Source organism: Eleginops maclovinus, chromosome 6, assembly GCF_036324505.1.
Source record: "Eleginops maclovinus isolate JMC-PN-2008 ecotype Puerto Natales chromosome 6, JC_Emac_rtc_rv5, whole genome shotgun sequence".
Taxonomy (NCBI): domain Eukaryota; kingdom Metazoa; phylum Chordata; class Actinopteri; order Perciformes; family Eleginopidae; genus Eleginops; species Eleginops maclovinus.
Genome location: NC_086354.1, coordinates 5004365 through 5025724, shown reverse-complemented (window position 1 = coordinate 5025724; position 21360 = coordinate 5004365). Strand labels below are relative to the sequence as shown.

The 21360-nt window shown below is 37.2% G+C and overlaps 2 protein-coding genes across 2 annotated transcripts in view; both read right to left on the bottom strand.

Moving 5' to 3' along the window:
• The window catches only part of LOC134866128 (phosphatidylinositol 4,5-bisphosphate 3-kinase catalytic subunit alpha isoform), a 29328-nt gene extending 23079 nt beyond the window's left edge, over positions 1–6249 (bottom strand). The window contains exons 1-5 of the mRNA XM_063886113.1: positions 5939–6249; positions 4076–4491; positions 1958–2167; positions 1606–1856; positions 71–316 (exon numbers count right to left, since the gene is read on the bottom strand). Coding sequence (XP_063742183.1) covers positions 71–316; positions 1606–1856; positions 1958–2167; positions 4076–4427 — 1059 coding nt within the window. The 5' untranslated portion in view covers positions 4428–4491; positions 5939–6249. The remainder of the gene's footprint in view (positions 1–70; positions 317–1605; positions 1857–1957; positions 2168–4075; positions 4492–5938) is intronic.
• A 1284-nt stretch (positions 6250–7533) lies between these two features.
• Positions 7534–11829, bottom strand: kcnmb2a (potassium large conductance calcium-activated channel, subfamily M, beta member 2a). Its single transcript, XM_063886449.1, has 5 exons — positions 11697–11829; positions 11468–11581; positions 10690–10863; positions 9828–10023; positions 7534–9585 (listed from the first exon to the last, which is right to left on the bottom strand). Exons 1-5 carry the CDS (start codon positions 11705–11707, stop codon positions 9301–9303), a joined length of 780 nt encoding a protein of 259 aa, XP_063742519.1. The 5' UTR covers positions 11708–11829; the 3' UTR covers positions 7534–9300.
• Between the last annotated feature and the right edge of the window lie 9531 nt (positions 11830–21360).

Genomic DNA, 21360 nt, shown 5'->3' with positions numbered 1-21360 from the left:
TTCATATTCTTCAAACAGGGGGGGAATAAATAAAACACGCTGTAGTAGTCATAGCACCGCGGCGCTGTACCTTGTCAATGTCTCTGATGTTGACATTGACGTAGGTGGCACACAGTATTCTGATCCTCAGCGTTCCGTTGATGTTCCACAGAGACTTGGTGGCTGTTTCCCCGTTCATGTAGGGCGTGGCTGTGGATATCCGCCTGGCATATGACGGCATGGTGAAGTTGTCTATGGGCAGCTGGGAATACAAGCTGTCCTTCGCCATTAGCATCAAGTTGGGCATCCGTCCCAGCATGATGCAGCTGCGCACATACTGCCAAGGACACACAGAGTGACATTTTGAAGCCAAGCAAATGTTTCTAGTTTATCAACAGAGCTGCAACGTTTAGTCAACCGAGCAACAGAGAGATAATCAGAGAATATATTGATAATATTGAGTCATTACTCATGCATCAATGGCAGGAGAGAAAATATTTCATGACATCTAATGGACTAATGATGTCTAATAATGTCTGTGTATATTTTTTACCATCTTTTTTATACATTTCTATCTTTGTTGTCCAATAACACTACTATAATATCTACATATTTACATTTTTTGTACACAATTTATACATTTTCTAGAGTTTAATAGTGTTACTGCTGGCTGCTACTTGAATACCTTAGACTGTAACAACACTGTTATATTGAAATAACATTGTGCAATACTACTTAATTAAATATTGTTATGACTGTTAGTTATTTGCTAGTTAATTGTTTTACGTATATTCACTAACTTTTAAAATGCTACTACTTCATTTTATACCTAAGTTGTGTACTATTTTAATTGTATACATCATCGCCTCTTTATCGAATATTTAAGTCTATTCTTTTATTGTATCTGCCCTTTGCTATGGGAGGGGAAAAAAAAGGTTCACATTTTGAACGGTTTTTATTCATTTATTTTTTGATTCATTGGTTCATTTATCAGCTAGTTTTTTTTTAATTTAATTTATTAAGTAGGCTTAGTTTTTTTCCTTTTTGTTATTGATGTTTTCTCCTTAAATAAAGGGAAGGTTGGGTGAATAAACTAGTGGCTTCTTATCTTTTCAATTACCTTAAACAGCTTTTTTACAGCCTTTTAAATATGAGATTTCTTGTTTTTATCTTCTCTATGATATAAACATGAATACCTTTGGGTGTTGGACTGAAAAATTAAACATAAAAAGACATTAAATTGGATTTTGGGAAACTAGGATAAACATTTTTCAATATTTTTTGATATTTTATAGACTGACAAATTAATATTTGAGAAAATAATTAACAGATTACTCCATAAAGAAACTAATTGTTACTTGCAGCCCTGTTTGTCAGCATGTTTAGGATTGGATTATAGATCAAATAAGCATAACTGGAACATTTGCTCTTATTACTTATAGATCATGACGTGCATACAGTCTATTCTCAAGTCAGCTCTTTCACAGGAAGCATATTTCCTCCTAAATCAAATTCCATGTGACAAATGCCAGGCAGGTTTACGTGGGATGATAATGGCATGTGAAGCGTCTCTCTCCCTCCCATAAGTAAAATAGCATCAGACGCAGTGAGATTAAATCAGATTACCTTGTACTGACTCAGAGGGTATTTCTCCAGCAGGTACTCGTCACAGCCGCACACTTTGAGGATGTACTTCCCCTGATACTCCTGCACGCACATCTTCAGCTGTTCCTGGGAGAGCAGCATGCTGCGCGTCTTCTTACGGATGGCCTCGGCGATCACCTGCTCCGGCACGTAGTCGTGGTTGATCTTCAGGGTGTACTTCTGCTTGTCATTGCTGGGCGACACGATCACCCATATTACGACAATGATTTGACCTGGGGGAGGGGTAATGTAATTGAAGAAATGTCTTTTGTTCACAGAAAAAGGGTGCAAAAAGCAAAAACTGTGAATGTGTGCCTCACGTAAAATGTCTTACCTTTATCTAGCTTGTTATAGATGTGCCTGGGGAGTTCCACAGAGGATTCTACATTGGGGGGGTACACATACAGCGCTCTGCTGTGGGGTCCGTTACAGTCTCTGAGGTCTACGGCCTCTTTGCAAACATTTAAAATGTTCCTTCTGAAGTCCTGCACTTCCGAGTCCTTCACCAGATCAAACTCACATATGGGCATTCCAATCGCAAAACCTGAAAGGAAAAGATAGCGCTTAATAAAACATTGTCTTTGTCGGGACACGTGAAATGTGAGCCATGGCGTATGAATAATTAATAATAAGCAGCCAAACCCTTTTGAATTTAGCATTAACATCTTATTAAAACTAATACACCTATATACAAGTATGTCTCATACACAACTGTATACCGTAATGTACATGTAATATATTGTAGCACATTTTTACTTTAGATTCTTATGTTTCTTAAAATATATTTGTTCTATTTAATCTTTTATTGGAAATTTTACCTTACCTTAAAATGTTTGTATAAATACCTTTTTTTATTGCACATCCTTACTTTAACGTTTTATTTTATTATAAATATTTCAATTCTATTTTTATTTATGGTTTTATTCTTAATTGAGCAATTGTCACAAAACCTGATTTCGTCCAAGATAAATAAAGCATTCTGATTTTGATTACAGCGTAGCACTTAATGTGATCAGATTAATTGAAATGTGCCACTTTTTCACACATCCATCCGTGTTGATGGTAAATGTAGTCCAATATAGCAATACATTCCTTAGTTTGTGCTATATTGAGTCTGCTGGAATCTGTAGTTCTCCTGCATCCAGCAGCGCCGGTTGATAAGATTGTGACATAATTAGTGGCAAGGAGGTACACTACAAACTTCCTCAGGTTAGATTTCTCTGTACATTCAGTGGATGTACTCAAGAGCTGCTAAAAATAAATAAAACACCCTGTCGTTACGTGAATTATGTAAATAAAGTTATTAAATAAACGTTCTTTGTTAGCTTTGTTTAGATTGAAAACTAGTTTCCAGCACCAAAAATGTAACCTCCAAATATGAGTGTGGAGGATGTTATGGGAGATGATGTACAGTGTTTTGGCTGATTTGGATATTCAGCACTATTTATTAGAGCCAGAGTGTTCTGTTGAGAAGATGCAGCCAGAAAAGCCCAAGGCTGAATGAATTTAAGGCGGGCTTTAATGTGAAAGATAAAATCTGAAAGTGTGAAGTCGTAATGTGCCGCCACTGCAGGGCAACGCATCCTGCTACATATAGGCACGGAGCTGTGTGCACATGTGAGGAATTATTTGTTTCAATAGACTAGATTTTTAGGCTCCACATCCAAGATGGAGAAAAATAACTTGTGGCGATTATATTGACAGATAAATACTATAGATACTGCTTTAACCACTGATATCTGGCTGCTATCACACTACATGCCACAATTTTTCTTTCTAAAATTCTGCCACTGCTACTTATTTTTATTCACCTAGATATGTACATTTTTATTACTGTATATTTGTTTTCCTTGTGCATGCCTCATATCTAATTTTTTTTCTATTTTTTTTACTTTTGCTGTAACAACATTGAGTGAATATATGTCAATAAAGGTATTCTGATTCTGTTATTGCAGTTGCGTGATATGTTTTGCCATATTAGATTAAAACAAAGTTCAGATCATCATTGAAAAAGATATTAAAATGATCATGGTGTGATATTTGAAGGGGTTGTGGACCAAACACGGGTTGTTTTTAAAACTATAGAATACGGTTTGTAGGCTGAGACTTCTCTGCAGCACCCAATCCTTTTTAAGAATCAAATGTTCAATTTTTTTGCAATCAAATGTTCAATTTTTTTGCCTTTCCTGAATATTCTGTTAACTGCGATTTCGATGGAAACCTAGTCCATATTTCAACAAAATATACACTCGTTTTGCAACTCTACAACATTTACCATCAACACTAATTGGACATCCACATAAAAAGGTGCAAAATGTTCTTTTCCAGCCAACAGTATTATGTATCCTCTTCTCTGCTGGTAAAGACACTGCCAAGGCCAATGGTTTTTCCAGTATATTACTGTATAGTACAGTAGGGTGTTTGTAACTTTATAATATTTGAAGAACCATACCTATTTCTCTGTTGAGAATTTTCTCTTCCCTGTTTCCCACTGGCTCGATGACTTTGAGGAAGGCCTGGAAGAGCCTGAGATCGCACAGCCTCCTGGTCTCATCGTAAAACTCCTCCCGCTCAGCCTCCTGCGTTACACTGACAAAGATGTAGGAGCTCTCCTCCTGCAGCAGATGGTAAAGCGGGTACTTCCTGGCCTCTTTGAATAGCTCATGCTTGACTGTGATCAGCGTGGCCTCCCGGAGGCACTCCAACGTGAGAATCATGCCATTTGGCAGAAGGCAGTCCACGAGGATGCTGGGGGGCATCAAGTGCATCCCCCATAGTTCTCCTGAGGAGGGCCTTGGAGGCATGGTCGTGCCAACAAATCTGCTATTTTCAGAGCCTGGTAATTATCAGATGAGTGTTGTCGACCAACTGCCAAAAAGAAAGAAGCAGAATTATGTAAGAACCACTGACCTGTGCACAATAATGCAAAACACTTGTGGTAAACATTTGACCTAAGTGGTGCTAGAGTTGCATAGAGCAACATTCTAAATACACACATCATCAATTTCACTTGGGATGCCAAAAATAATGTGAAATGTTGTATTTGCATAACAGATGAATCCCGGTAGCACCACTGAATATTGTTCATATTGTTTTTTAGCTAACCATATTGCACATAGCCAGTGGGTTAAAGTGACTAAGTACATTAAGTCAAGTACGGTACTTATGTACAATTTTAAGAGACTTGTACTTTGATTGACTATTTCAATTGTTTTGCTACTTTGTACTTCTACCCCACTACAATTCAAAGGTAAATAGTGTACTTTTAATCCACTACCGGTATTTAATATCTTTCAATACTTTGCAGATTTTGAATAACAATGTGAAATATGAACAACACTTAAATACGACTTTAGTTACACCTGGAGTAAATTCACAACCTACCCTGCAAAGTAGTTAAAATGCGCTGCATCCCTACATGCTTTAATAAACACTTTAATGCATCAATAATGTCATCCAAACGTATAATCTATGAAATGGTCCAATTTGCATAATGAGTACTCTTTGGTACTTTAAGTATATTTTGATGATAAAACGTTTGTACTTTTACTTGAATAACATTTTGAATGCAGGACTTTTACTTTTAACAGAGTATTTCTACAATCTGGTACTTCTACTTTTACTTAAGTACAAGATCTGAGTACTTCTCCCAATACCACCTCTGCATATAGCCATTATGTGGTCATTGTTCGCACAGTTTGACAGATGAGTGTTAGCAACACATTTATAACAACTTAGCTGGCTGTCCAGCGTTGTAACTAGCAGCAATTAAACATTTTACTGTGTTTTAATTATTATCATGTTAGCAAGCCACCTAACGACAACATAACGTGTCGTCACATCAGACACAGCAAACATGTATGAAAGAAACTTTCGCTTAGTGATTTGGTGTTAAACTCATGCTAACTCAAAGAGAGCAGCGAGATACATGTCCAGTGATGCCGACTGTAAGGACAAAAACAACGTAAACAAACACAATAATGAACAATCATTACCCACTCATTAGTAAAGTATGGCTAAGTTATAGATTTTTAGCCTGGGCTTGACAGTGATCTCGACTATGTTGTGCTGCTGCTTGGTGTGTTAGGTGTTGTTTCTAAGCTTGCTAGCTTACAATGCTAGCCAAGTTCAGTAAGCAGACCAATGTCATCTACAATATAAAAACCTCGCCTGATACATAACTATGTTACACTGACGTTACTTCAATACATGGGTGCGAACCGATGGTGTGTTGTGAAAGTAAGTGGGTGGCTGCTTTGATAAACAGTGAGAGCGAAAATTTAACAAATCACGACAAAAACAAATACAAAGCTACCTCTGTCAGTTAGCTAATGCCAACCGGTTAGCTGCCAAGCTAATGTTCCAGCAGAATCATTAGCAGCGGCTAGCCGAGTGTCCCGTTTGTGCCCGCTCGGGAAGTCTCAAACAGCGGGGCTAGCTCTAACGTTAGTCCATCCAAACAATGACACCGAGGGGTCAGGGCGGACCCGCAGTGTAGGAGAAAAGACGCCCCTAGCTCCCAGTGATGTTGTCAAAACGCTGTAGCGGAATAAGTCTATAATACTTCATGATGTTCTTCATCGTGCGGTCCCAAAAATGAACTGCACTGTTCGGTAGCACGCTAGCTCCACACAGCTAACCTGCTCAAAGGCTACTAGCAGGCTCATCATCATGGAGCGCCCTCCCACACGATGGAAGTCCCATAGCGAGTTTACGTGAGAGAAAGCGCTGTGTGTTTCGCATGAGTAAAAGGAAGCGAAGCTGCTAGTTCACTGTTTTCTTGCATTGGAACCGAAATGGTTCTTAATAAGTCACTAAAGAGCGCAAGATAAAAGACTCCCAAATAATGTTCTGTTACTATATTCAGGAGAGCCTATAGCAAATCCCGTTACCAGAATGTGCTTGGATGGAGCCCCCACATAAAAACTGTAATCAGGAAAAGTATTATTGAGATTTATATGAGCCATTCATTTTAGTTGCATAGTTGTATTGCTTCCACATAAGACACAAAGGCCAAGGGAGCCGAACACATGACTCCCTAGTCTCTGCTGGCTTCTTCTCGGTTATATGTGAAACATTTGGGTTACCTGGAACAGGTCAGATCATTTCCCAGAACAATAAATGGTTAAATAGGCTTTATAATCTGCACAGCATGACACCCTCTGTCCTTCTCGACCCTTGTTTTCGCATGAGGTGAAACTATTTTAGTTATTATGACATTTGTTGGACCATACGGCCTGAATATCTTACATTTGCACTATTTGAAACTACTTATAGAAGCAAGCTTAAGACTATTCATGACTGCCTGTTAAACAAAATTGCACATATATAATGCTATATGTAATAGCAATTAGTTTTGCCTTATTATCCATGTCATTTTAATTAGCATTATTTATTTATTTTACATTTTTGTATGTATGTATACCCATTTGTTTTTCCTCTCCTAAAAAAATATGTTGTATGCACTGTTGTGTTATCATTATCTTTAGAAAAAACAAAAAACTTCATTATATAACGCACATTGAACTGCCTCAGTGGATTACTACAAAACCTTGCCTTGCCTAATATATTTGTAATGCCTATTGGTCCAATAGGACATATAGGAGGCCTTTGGTGTATTTTTGATTTTGAGTTATTTACTGATTATATTCATGAGATGAGCTGTAAGTGAGATTCCGACCCTAGAACCTGACATGAGAATTTATGTCTTTGACTTTGTCTATCCTGCAAATATGCAAGTATACTGTACATTGTGTTATAACATCTCAATCAATAAGACATTTCAATCATATGCAATGTATATTGTAGTTTGATGAGTTTCATTTTTATAGTTTTTCAATGTCATGACCAACAACAAAAATCATCATCACCTTATGTTTATTTATTAAAAACATTCAATAATGAGAGGCTTATACATATATCATTTGGTCGCTGACATAGTGGCTATAAAATGAGAACATTTAGATGTTATTATCAAAATAAAAGACGTCGAAGGAAGTCATTAAAATTGTTAGTTCCTCCACCACATAGGACATTTTCGTACTAACATCAGAGTTTTCTCTCTTTGGCTTAAATAAATGCTGGTATTGTACTGTGTATTATATGTACAAAAGCAAACATGCACTTATATATAATATGCTTTATTTTCAAATGAAAGGAACTGTTGTGAACAAATATCCATAAAACCCTTTACAAGGCTTTAAAACCATGCAAAATGCAGTGTATTTCTATAATTGGCAGCTACATGTCCGATAGTTTCCACCTTGGAACCTTCACTTCACTTTTATAAACAGACACATCCTCTTTCCGGAGAAAAATGTAGCTCTTCCAAATGTCTGTACCCGAGAGGAAAGTTTGTAAAAGGTCACAGCAAGGTTGTTGGGTTTAAACATGACCTGTTATGAGTGCTATTAAGCTATTAAATGGGCTTATCAGTTGTTTTTACTTTCACTCTATTGCTTCAGAGAGGACAAACTGCTCCCATAAGTAGCCTAGCCCAGAAGGTGCACATCCAATATGAAGAAAGGGTTGCAGTTTGATTATGTTTTACTTTAGGTTGTTAAGGTCTTTGCGTAAATACAGTGTGGTAAGATTTAGGTAAGAGATCATGGTTCGAGTTAAAATAAGTATGCCTACGTTGTTACAAGTGTTCACAATGTGAATCTTCATGTTAATTATGTTAAGTAACTTTGCTTAAGTAGAATACTTCAGTACACATATCTCATTATGTTTGGCTTCACCGAGCAAAAACACCCAGTTCTGAAAAGTGAAGACAGTGCAGGAACTTCTACAATATCCAGCGACTCGTATTGTAAAGAAGTCTAAGAGGAAATTACCTTATATCTCGCCTGAGTATCATAAAATATAATGAGTTTATGATCCCGAATGTAATGTGGCTGTTGTCTGGTCTAAGTACACTCCAAGTTTTTGTTTTACAACTTTAATTCTTTCTCAGAGTGTTTTAATACAAGTTTTAAGAATTTGGTCACCTAAAAATGTCAGTCTCAGTCGTTCTTTTACAACCCAGTTTCCAAACCAATTGGTGACTACAACCACTTCTTATTTACAGTCAAGTAAATAATGGAAATTTGCTTTCATAGGCCACGTCAGTAAGAAAAGCATTGACTTTTGGTTTCACACATAAACCATTAAAAGTCCTGTGATTGTTTGACCCATTTTTCAAACAGTCCGACCCACCCTTAAGAAGATTTTGAGGGACCGAACGTTGTTCCGTCATCATTATAACAGCCGCTAAAGGTCGCCATTGTCTTGTTTTTGTATTGATGAGCAACTGTGTGAAAAGATGATAATCTTGTTAAGAACCTAGTCTTTATAAAGAGATTATGAAATCATATAAAATCCAAGCATTGGACAAGGATTTGTTAGTGGACGAGTTCTGTTTTGCGCTTGTTGTCCAAGTATTATTGGCCAACCCTAAGGGAAGTTGGTCGTTCAATCCTGTCCTGAGAGGATCATCATTGTCAGAACAATAGCCGATGGATTTCCAGGTCAAGCCCCTTCTGACCCAGATATTTTACATTGATACTGATTCTCAGCCACGGATAACGGCCATTTAATGAGCTGATATCATCTGAAGCAGGTGCACTAATCCCTTTCATGTCCTATGTCCATCACCAGCCACCATATGCTTTGCTTTGACAGCTGCTGCATTGGGTTTCATCTCTTGATCTTCACTATCTCTTCACACAGTCTGGAGAGGTACTGCGTTAGCTTTACCATCACAATGATGAGGGCCCCTCCAGTGAGCATGCAAGAGGGCCAGAGCAGCGAGTGGAAGACGACTGTTTGGTCGTACAGCCGCGTCAGGAGAACGTTCTCCTGCTGCTCGCTGGGGTCGTAGTAACACGTGACCTGCTGGTTCACCTTCAAACGCTCTGAGATGTTCATGATCATGACATGCATGGCGACTCTGTCTTTCTGGCACCTTGGCACGTAGAAACACTGCAAGGACAGGATTGAAAGACATTTAGGTTATCTAGGGGGCAATCAGTTAGTTTGTTATTTATTGAATACATCACCCTTCATGTATCATCGTTCAGCTTGACCAAATGTAATCCTATAGACTAACATTTTTGAATCGGAAACAGAGCAAGTCTACAATCAGGCCAACATTTGACAGCCATTGTCAACATTTGAAACGCTTCAGTAAATCTCAGTATTTTCCCCTCTGGCACTGTACTCACTTCAGTGCTGGTGTCCTGTGTCTCCTCGTTGTGAGATAAACGGCTGACACGGCCTGTGTTATTGACGCTCACGTAGACCTGCAGGCAGGGGTATTTGGAGTCTCTCCAACACTCTGACCCACAGTTGTAGGAACAGTTCATGTCTGCTGTGACCGTGGAGTTAAGTATAACACACACACCTTCCTCTGTCCACACACTGTGTTGAGATTTAAAAGAAAAATCGATTTAATAAAATAAAAAAACGTGTAAGGACTCATGAGTATTAGGGACATAAGGAACAAGTTCTACAATTCAGGTAAAGTCAAAATGTTGGGTAGAAAAGCTTAAATGTGAAGAAATACGGACTTTTTGGGGACAAACACCATTTTTAGAATTAGAATTAGTAAGAAGTATTAAAAGGTGGAGAATAAAGTCAGTATGTTGAGAAATGCTACTTTGAGAGTTGAGTCAAAATGTTGAACATAGAGTGGAACTATAGGGAATAGTGTCGAAATGTTGTTAAACTTGAATAAATGTAACTACAAGCAAAAGCACATACACTGAAAGCTTGAAATTATCCTCAAGATTTTTACTTCCTCGATCCCTTTCCCTAATCTAAAAAATATATATATATTCCTTCTCTCGTCTTTTCCTTATGCCAGGCACTGATAGTCCTTCGTACAAATGGTATGAAATTGGCTTGAGATATAATTTGTTCCTGGTTTCATAAAGTATTCATTTTTGCAATTTTCAGGTTGAGAGAGCAGTGAAAGTAGTTTGTCAAAGGCACATCTGATGAATAAAACATGTTTCTGACAGTAATATCACTAAGCTCCCTTTATGGGGTGTAAAAATGAAGGGATATCAAACAACAGGCCTGTACCTGTCTGCATAGGAGCGTAATATAGTGATCCCCAGGACAAAGCACATCATCACTGAAGAAAGGATCATTCCCAGTCCCAGGAAGATGGCACGATCTTCACCGGGCTTCAGAGCCGTCACAGTCTTCTTCTTATTCAACAAATCTACCTCACGGAACTTCTGGTAGATTGACCTGCTGATGAGTTAAAAAAGGAGACATTATGACATATTGTTTAACCAACAGTGCAACTATTATTCCATTAAACTTGCATGATAGTTAAGAGCTTCTTTCTGGGCGTAGCATTCCCCCTTCCTTCTCTTTGCATTTTAGAGGCCCTGTTATGCTTAAGGGGGGTTTCCCTTGCCTGTAGTGTGTTATATAGGTTTTTGTGCATGTAAATGGTCTGCAAAGGCTAAAATCCTTTTTTTCCCACACACTCAAACTCTGCCTAAAACGCCTCCATTGGACTCCTTTGTTTACTTCTTTATCGTAGTGACATCACTACGTAACTTTAGAGCTTTTTGAACATAACATAATAGGGCCCTTTTAAGAAAAACTAAGGGAATTCCATCAATAGTGATCTGAATGTTTGCAAATCTGGGGGGTTTTGGGGGTGAACTGCAAAACATGCTTCACTTTCAGTACCGCTTACAGTTCATTTATGGGGATTTCCCACATTTGCCTCTCGCTATCACCAATAGCCAACATGTAACAGTACAGGCAAAAAATATAAATCTGGACCTGAAATTAAGCAGAAAAAGTGTCCCTTTAAATGAAATTCTAAGCATGAATTGGTTACCTCCTCTCATTTCGTCCTGCATTATTTTTGGCACCGGCCACAAAAAACATCCTTCCCGATGATTCACGTCCCCCTTTGCTTGCTGAGGTGGAACGGTAGGATTGCTGAAAAGTCCTGTGAAATGTAGTTTGTTAGTTGTCCGGCAGCACTTTTACTATTAGGATCATAAATCCCAATCCAAAATCACTGGTTACAAAGCAAATGTGTAAGACAACAAATCACACTGTACCTTTGGTGCATAGTTGCTGTCAAAGTCGCTACTATTGTAAATATGTCTAGGTTTGTAAGTTTTAACTGTATGCCTCTCTATAACCCTGCAAGCTGCAGTTCCTGACTCTCAGACTGTTGTGCAGTGTGGGGACAGGAAGCACGTAGTGGTCTCCACCAGGTAAACATCTCATTTTCCACACAAAGCAAAGCTACAAAGGGTAAACAAGATGACAGATAGCCACAGACGAAAGGTGGTCATGCTGATGAGGCAATCATGATAAACCTACCTGCTGTATCCCGAACACTTCTGCTGTCAACACAAAGTCATTGGGTCCTCTCTTGGCACGACACCTTGCACATGCTTCCTCTCGCTTTGTACTGGTCCTGCAGTCTGCAGAAAAACAGAGTTCACATGTTGCTTCGGTCCCATAAATAACATTAGCCTCGATTCAGATGCCAATAAATGGGTAAGTGAGACATTATGAATTATTTGTTGTGGGTCCCCAAAGGGTTATGGTGAGGGTCGATGCAAACCCACTCTTGAGATTGCCAGGCAGTTATTCCAAAACACAATTTAGGACAAATGTATTTCCGCTAGTAATGTGTGGTCATCTGCTTGTATATCAGAAGTGAGCTCTATCATATTTAATAAGAAATACAAATCAATCAAGACAGTATCAATAATCAAATCTTATCGAATAAATAAAAGGGATCGCTGCACTCTGCACCGGTCAAGAAACTAAATATACAGTATATTGACATCTTGTGTGTTTAGCATAAACACCTTGAGATGAACCATCTCATTTTCAAGGGGTCCTACAAACAGCCAGTCAGTTAAATATTGGTGCTCTTCAAGGATAAGGCTAAACATTAAGCAGGAATAAAAAAACAACAATAGCTATCCAGCCAACTTTCAATGGAAGTCATAGGTATATCTTCGTAGTCTGGAGAGTATCCAAAACAATTTGGTTGTAAGTTATAAAACCTTTATTGATAACGTGTTTCAACTAAAGAGAAGTCAGGGTATAAAGTGCAATAAGGAATAATTGAATCTCACAAAAAGGTCATGTGACCTCATGTTTTAATTTAATTTCTACAGGTATACCTATATTTCAACCATATTCGATGTAATTATTGCTATATTTTTAATGTTATTATAGTTATCTTAAAATCGTTTTTTATGATGGCTCCAATTTATTTTTTATGTTTATGTATGCACCATAACACCAAGAAAAATTCCTTGTATGTGTTAACCTGCTTGACAATAAACCTGATTCTGATGTAAATGCTTTCAACTAAAGACATGACAGCAAAATGTAAATATAAATTCAACCTGTAACAAACTGACAGATAACTGGGAAAATACCCCAAAGATATTAAATTTAAAAATCAATAAATGACCATAAAAAGTGTTTTGTATGTTTATTGACTCCCCTTCAGATGCAGAATAAAACATACCGCATGGATTTTATGATATATTGTTGTATATTCTGTAGCCCCTGCCCAGTCCCTTAACATGTAAGAATAATAAGAATGCTGTTCATTTTTGTAGTAGAAAACAACCTTTCAAGAAGCAGAATAGTTGGAAAACAAGCCAACAAGTTCCTGTTGGATGAGTAATTTCCTCATTGTATCACATTCCCAGCTGCTTGGGGGAGATGTTGCTGGGAGATAACCCCAGCCCAGTGAGGCAAAGGGAATCTGAAGGAAACCATAAATGTTCGTGGAAACAGTCCGTGCACTTTTTGCATTCACATCCATAACAAAGGTTCATGAGATTTATAGTCTGTCTTACAACAGTCCAATTCTTCTCCTCTATAAACGCTTGTCATTTCCACTGAAGTGCTTCAAGTTCCAAGCATACCTGTATTGATTTCAGCTAAACACGGACACACTCTGTTTCAGAAAGATCGCCTTACTCCTTCTGCCAACTGTTTCAAAGGTTTGAGGGAACAGATTTTGGATCCGTGCCTCATGCATGCCGGTGACTTCAAATTCAGCAGTACACTGTGCAGTTTTTATTTCAAGAATATTTTAATAAATATATTAATACAAATATTTGTATTCTATTTTTCAAAAGTATTTTTATTGCACAACAATTTTATTTTCCAATTTCTTATTATTGGACATTCTAACCTTTACATTCTTATATTTATACAAAACATTTTCATTGTATTTGATCTTTTATTGGATATTTTATTTAACTTCTTATGTTGAAATAAACATCTTTATTTTATGAATAAATGTTTTACTGTACTTTACTGTTCTATTGTTCATTCCTCCTGGTATTTATTTAATTCTATAATGGAGCAACTATCACAAAACCTAATAATCAATTTATAATGAATAGACAGTTAACCTGGCCTCACACATTTACATTTCAACAAAATGTTATATATACATATATATATATATGTATATATATATTCACATTACACATCAATTTTGTCATTCAATCATTATTATTTTCTCATTGCTAAAAATTGAAAGTATTGGATATTTTTAGGCAACTTAAAGTTTATTCAAGTAAAGTTTCTGACACCCTTGGAAAACTAAAATGGCTTAGTGAATCTATAACCATAGGAGGAGATTGTTTCTAAATGATGGTCAGCAACTAAAATGTATTTTATATGTATTTGCATCCTCCATATCACGGCTTATTTAAAAAGCTACTGAGTCTGCAGTGTCCCCGCAGGAAGCACTGGAGGGAGACAGTGTGTGTCTGAAGGGAAGCCCTATTGTGAAACTGCTTATGCCAGCAGGAAGTTATTGTTCACATTTTCCTATTATCAGTTTAATGAACTACACATCCTGAGCCAGGGGCAGAAAGGATCAGCCGACCTCACTGTATGGGTGTGTCCTTGGTTTATATGTTTCCCAGCTGCCTCTGTCCCGTATTGTGAGAGTGAAAACGTGACTGAATGAGTGATAAACCTAAATGGCATGCAGTGGACCGCATAACTGTGGAGCAGGTGTTATCTTACACACAGAGGGATTGTTGCCTTTGTTAATAATAGTTATGTACAGTTCAACTGTAGCTTCTAAAAAACATGTTTGTTTGGCCTATTTGTAACATACAGAACAGCAAGATAAAAATGATCCAAAAAAAAGAATGTACACAGCAGACCAACAGGAAGTTGAGAAACAAGGCATATCTTTCTGTCATGAGCTAAATAGAAAAGGTGCGAGATGAAAAACAAATTAGTGAACTAGCTGTTTCGCAAACAAAAGCTTACTTGAGATGTTTGCTTCACCTGCAGAATAAACCAACCAATGAAGACACGAAACAACAGATATAAAGAAATGTATAATTCAACACAAAGTGATGACAAAAAGACAAAAATGAATGGACCACAAGGAAAACGAGAAACCACAAAGTAAGACAATTACTACAAAGAACTTCGGAAATACACAAAACGAATACAAAGAGATGCAACCTGACTACAAAGAGACGCTAAACAACAACAAAGAGACACAACAAAGAAAAAATTAAACCACAAAAAGCATTGAAAATAGATGAAAACCAACAAAGAAAAAGAGATGCAAATCACTGTAAAGTCAAAATTTGATTTGAAGAAACACCAAACAACTACAAAGAGACACAAAACAACCATAAAGAGACGCAAATTGACTAAAAAGAGACTCAACCAACCACAAAAACACAACATAATGACGAAACATGTGAAACAACTCAGAGATGACTGCAAAGAGATGCAAAAAAGCACATGGAGGCCAAAATCCATTAAAAAAAACTGCAAAAAGACACACAAACCAAATACAATTTACATGAACATTGTGTTTTTGAGTCAGGGTGTTTTGCTCCATGGGTATCATGCATCATGGGTAGGGGGCTTTTTAATGTTTGTGCTTAGACACCTGTTCATAATATAAACGTTATTTCAAGTGACTATAGTGACATCCTATGGATTTATAATGTGTGTGTGTAACCTGAAGGGGATTAGTCTAAGGGCTCAGCTTTGATCCCTGCTTTATGGTGTTTACTTTCGCCCCGTGTTTTAACAGCACTATGGAATTCAAAGCCTGACCCACTATCAACACGCTCTTTGACGAGAAATGCAGGATGTATTTTTTGCCTTGTCCTTCCAGTCATTATTGCTCCAGTCGTGTCCTAGAGTGTTCGTCGCCTTAAAAAAGAAGCACATGCTCCGATGCACGGCACGCCATAGACGTAAAACCGATCAATAAACACCTACCTGAGGGGCACTGCTGATGCAACAATGAAAGGCATTATAAATGACATGTCAGTCACATTAAACATGCAGTACATATTATATGTTAAAAACGTAGGTGGATTGTAAGATCAGTTTTTCAAGTACTGTAATTTAGTACGAATTTGAGGAACTTGGACATCATTTAAGTATTAGTATTTTCTTCTAGTCCACTTCAGTTCACTTAGATTATTAATCACAAAAAATATAATCAAGACATAATTGAACATCTTTTATTAAAAAGTAAGATAAAACTGTATTTTTCCTTTGGTGATCACAAGCTACCAGGGAGCATATGACGTAATAAAACAAATAAAAACATAAATAGACAGACGGACAGACAGACAGACAGACAGACAGACAGACAGACAGACAGACAGACAGACAGACAGACAGACAGACAGACAGACAGACAGACAGACAGACAGACAGACAGACAGACAGACAGACAGACAGACAGACAGACAGACAGACAGACAGACAGACAGACAGACAGAGAGACAGACAGACAGAGAGACAGACAGACAGATAGATAGATAGATAGATAGATAGATAGATAGATAGATAGATAGATAGATAGATAGATAGATAGATAGATAGATAGATAGATAGATAGATAGATAGATAGATAGATAGATAGATAGATAGATAGATAGATAGATAGATAGATAGATAGATATACAATTAAGAAAAACATGCTCCTCATTTTGTAGTGGCTTTGAATTGGAGAACACATTAATGCATGAATAATAGTAATCCAATAATACCAAGTTACTTTTATTCTAAAATGGGTAAATCTGTGCAATAAGTACTTGTTTTTTTACTTAACATCTATTTCAATACTGATGGTACTTTTTCTTCTTCTACCTAAATAACATTTTGAATGTAAAAGTTTAATTAAATAGTATTTCTCCACTGTAATTTCAAGACTTTTACAAAAATAAAATGTTTTAACACTTGTTCCAGCGCTGGTCAAAAATCATATTGGTCATCGATTAATATTCAAGTATATTGCAGTTGTTTAGTGTCTTGCTTTTCCTACCAATACTATCCAGTTAAGAGTCATCAAGGTAGTTATTATTCTGGAAATCCATTTCACATGTAAAAATAAAATTCCAGTATTGCCAGGTACATGCTGTGTGGAACCCCTTTTGGATTACTCTCTGTGGTTCCTGTAATAATCTCTTATCTTTACACATCGGCAGTACAGTAAGCCCAGGTCCTGTGTGTGCTGACTTAAAGCAGCAGTGGTTATATCTGTGAGATCCTACCTCTTGTTGTGGTGTTGTAATGATAATCCAGACTCTATGCTACAACTGTCAGCAGTGGCTCTCCAACACAGTCTTTCCCCGGGCCCAGCTGGCTACCTCTTATTTAAACTCTTTCCCCAAGTGAACAGAATTCCTGCCATACCTGTGTCAGTAATATGAGTTCCCTGTACAATGTCGTCATTCTTAAAATGACTTGGTAAAACAGCACAATGGATGTGTCCACTGTACCTCCAAATAACTGACTCTGACTGGCTGCACTCTGGGCCTGTGGCTATATTTGCTGCACAACCACACAGGAATTCAGAAGCACTTATTTTTAACACCTCTGACTTTAAATGTGATAAATGTACAGTATGTGGAGACAGCCTGGAGGCCACAGATTCAAATACTACTCAAGAAAACACATCAGTGTCCTGCCACAAGGCGTCGCTGCAGCCTCAGAAACTGAAAACATTATTTGGAGCGAAGCTTTTATTTTGGTTAAGGTCCAATGGGGAGAAATTGTATCTGAAAGAATGTTAGTAGGCAGTGGTAGAATCAGTCAAAAGTAAGAATGCTGTTACAAGTGATTTGCATTTTAAAAAAAATGTTTACTAAAAGAACCAACACTTAAAGTGCTCATTATGCAGAATGCCCGTTTTTCTGAATAATATAAATTATTCAACGTGATTATGTTCTGTAAACCATTAATGATGATTCATGTTCATGTTGCAGCATAGGACCTAACTTTATATTGCTAGGTGTCTTAATCCATAATATTATGTCATAAATCATGGGTCAATTTTCTTTTTTTCTAATTTATAGAATGAACCTGAAAGTAACTAATGATGTCAAATAAATGTAATTAGTAGAAAGTACAATATTTGCTTCCAAAATGTAGAATAAAGTAGCAAAAATTATAGCACTTTAGAAATTAACTAAGTTATTTTCCACAACTGTTAGGTGTTGATATGTGTTGTAATAAGGTTACATTTTTTTATTTCTTGTTTTGCAAATCACTACAAACATTTACTTCCATACTTTTTTCATTTCTTTCGATTTGGTTTATTTGGCAGATATAACCTGTTGTCACAAAGAGATCAATTGTTCTTTGGTTTTTATTGCTGCCGCAAAAATGCCTGGAATTAGAGCAGGAGAATGAAAGGAATGTTAAAAACTGTGAACTCCTTTGTTGTTTTTTTTCTTTATTTCAGATTTGTTTTCTTAAATATTCTGCTTTACATGAGAGACCTCTTGAAGAATGTAAACAGGATATATAGGTGATACTTGGTTGTTTCCAATGCAATGACTTCACTGAAGGCAGCAGGAGGATGTTCCCTGCAGATAGTATGTGTTTGCTGTCACTCCTCACCCCCCTCACTGTGTGTGATTATGAAAATGCAGGCAGCAGCCTCATTTTAGTGCTTACCTCTTCAGATAGAACACAATAATACAAGACAATTCCACTCCATTCGTCTTTACTGTCTCTTAGCTGATGCGTCCCACTTTAAATATATACCCTGGACTAAGAACTATAGGATAAAAAAACAATGGAAGGATCTTGTAAACAAAATGTATCAAATGGACAAAATAACATGAGAATAAGAAAGGTAATTTATTTGACGATATGGAAAAATGGTATAGAACCTCACAATTAATGTATCATGAGAATGAATGTTGTATATGTTGTCTGTTAAATGTATGGTTTATTGCTAATTATGTTATTTCTTTTGTCTGTTTTTCTAACTTTTTTATCTTTTTATTTATTTATTGTTTTTTGAATTTTAAAACGTAATTTGTTTTATTATGTATTCTTTTTTATTATTATTTGACTGGTGGAGTCATTTAGACTTGTTCTAGTTTTTTTCTGTATTTCTTTTTTTCTGTATGCCGATAACCATATCAATTCTTAAAATTCTCCCACAAATAAAATGCAAATATTAATTTAATTTAGTCAGTCAGTGGGAAATATATGTAAAAATATAGCAGGATCAAAAATAAGAAGTCAGGGCAGATGGATATGTATTTGGATTTAGGCCTAAACATAGCTCCGAACAGGGGCAGACTGTCTTCCAGTTCCACAATTGGAGTGGGGGGGTTCTGCTCCTTTGTTTCACGAGAATCTAAAAATAGCTCTTGCTGAGCAGGCAGTGAGGCTGAGCTGCAAAATCGGCTCTGTTTCCGCTTTTTCTGTCCCTCACTCTCAGGCTAATGATTGATGTGAGGTGGCCTTTAGTGTAAAGCCATTCAGTCAAGCTGTTCTGACACTGCATGTGGATCCTGGATGTTATCTATTATCCAGGACACAAGGAAGGACAGTTATTGATCTTTGTGTGGTGGGTTTGTCACCTGTGCTGTGAATCAAGGTTATCTACGTTTATCTATCTATTAACAATACTATCGTCATAAAATGTTAATGATTCTTATTTTGCCAGACAACTAGGAAAGATAAGTCCAGAATTAGATTTTATAAAAATGTTGTGCATCCGTCTACTGAAAGAAGCAACGCATTTTCCTTCAGTCACATATTTCCCTATAATTAGTACATTTGGGATGTATTTATTTAAAAAGAAAAGTGTCAAATTTTGTTATTAAGACAAAAAAAAAAGATCAATGATCAATTAGACAGAACATTTATGTTTAAATACAATGTTGCTCTGATTGGTTAGCTGGCCAGCTCTGTTGTGATTGGTAAGCCACTTCCCACCAGAAGTCCCGCCCCTTCGCCCTATCATGTACAATGTGTACAACATTACAATTACAATAATTATATATATTTTTGAAAGAAAATCAAATGTTTGGAATGTCACATAAAGAAAACATGCTTTTAATTGAACTGGTTATTATTTTAATGCATTACTTAACACATACTATAATGGGTTCGCAATTAAATCAAAAATATGTAGCTGATTTGTTATTGAACCTTCATGTCTTTTTTATGGTGATGAACATCTTAAACTACTTGTACTTATCTCTGATGTAGCCACTAATCTCCTGCTCATCTTCTTCCCTCTTCACACAGAAATGAAAAGACAGTGCTTCTGTTGTGAAGCCAGTTGATGCAGCCTGCTGCTGTCTGTGCGGCAGTATCCAAGCAATTACACAATGCCAACAGGTCGAGCACACATTTATCAGTGCAGTCGCTGTGCTCACATCCCTAGCAACCTCGTGTTAGTGTCCTGCAGATGTGTTCCCCGCCCCCACACAGATCCCATACTGCCGTATTTCCTTCTAGTCCCACACTTTATAAAGGGAAGCTAATCTCATTTCATGGAGAACAACTGTCGGCACAAACTGAATAAATGGAGTTTTTTGGTCATTTATGTTCAGTGTACAGTAAGTGCATGTAAAAAATGTTCAAGTAGGATACATTCACAGAGAAGAGGTCAGTCGATTCACAATATTGGCCCTTAGAGTGAATCATATATTGTGGAAAGCTTGGCATTGGAGCCGAGGAATTTGTTTCACATTTCTTCACTGGCAGCCAAAACACCCTCGCAGTGCAGGAGGGATGGAGCACATATCTCTGTTTCTCCTGGCTTGAGGAGAAATAAGCGAGAGGCAGTATGTGGGAAATCCCCATAAATGAACTGTAAGCAGTACTGAAAGTGAAGCATGTTTTGCAGTTCACCCCAATAAACAAATTGTTAGACATTCGGATCCCTTTTGATAAAATCCTCTTAGTTTTTCTTAAAGGGGGCCATTATGCTCATTTTCAGGATCATATTTGTATTCTGTTGTTCAAAAAGCTCTTTATTTGTCTCATACTGTCCGTGCTGCAGCACCTCTTTTCACCCTCTGTCTGAAACCAGAGCCCAGTCTGCTCTGATTTGTTAGCTGGCCGGCTGTGATGTTATTGGTCCACAGCTTGGAAATCTCCCACCCCTTTGTGTACCACTTACAATGAGTTGGAGCGCAAGCCAATAGAAGCTTGAGTGTTAGACAGTGATGTCACTATGCTACAGAAGTTAAGAAAGGAGTCCAATTGAGGCATTTCAGGTGGTGTGGAGAAAGAGAAACCTCCTCTGGGGGGTATTTTAGCCTCTGCAGACCATTTACATATCCAAAAACTTATACCACACTACAGGAAAGGGAAAACTCCAAAAAGCGTCAAAGGACCCCTTTGCGAAACTACAATGTCTTGTCACCCACGCATATGGTGAATGTGTGGCACGATATTAGAGTCATAGAGGTGTGTGGTGGA

Excerpts from the sequence above, each read along its gene's own strand:
- kcnmb2a (XM_063886449.1), bottom strand. Across the intron at positions 10,864-11,467 it reads GCAGGACGAAATGAGAGGAG|CAGGTCAATCTACCAGAAGT; the intron begins GTAACCAATTCA and ends TTAACTCATCAG. Across the intron at positions 10,024-10,689 it reads TTACGCTCCTATGCAGACAG|TGTGTGGACAGAGGAAGGTG; the intron begins GTACAGGCCTGT and ends ATCTCAACACAG.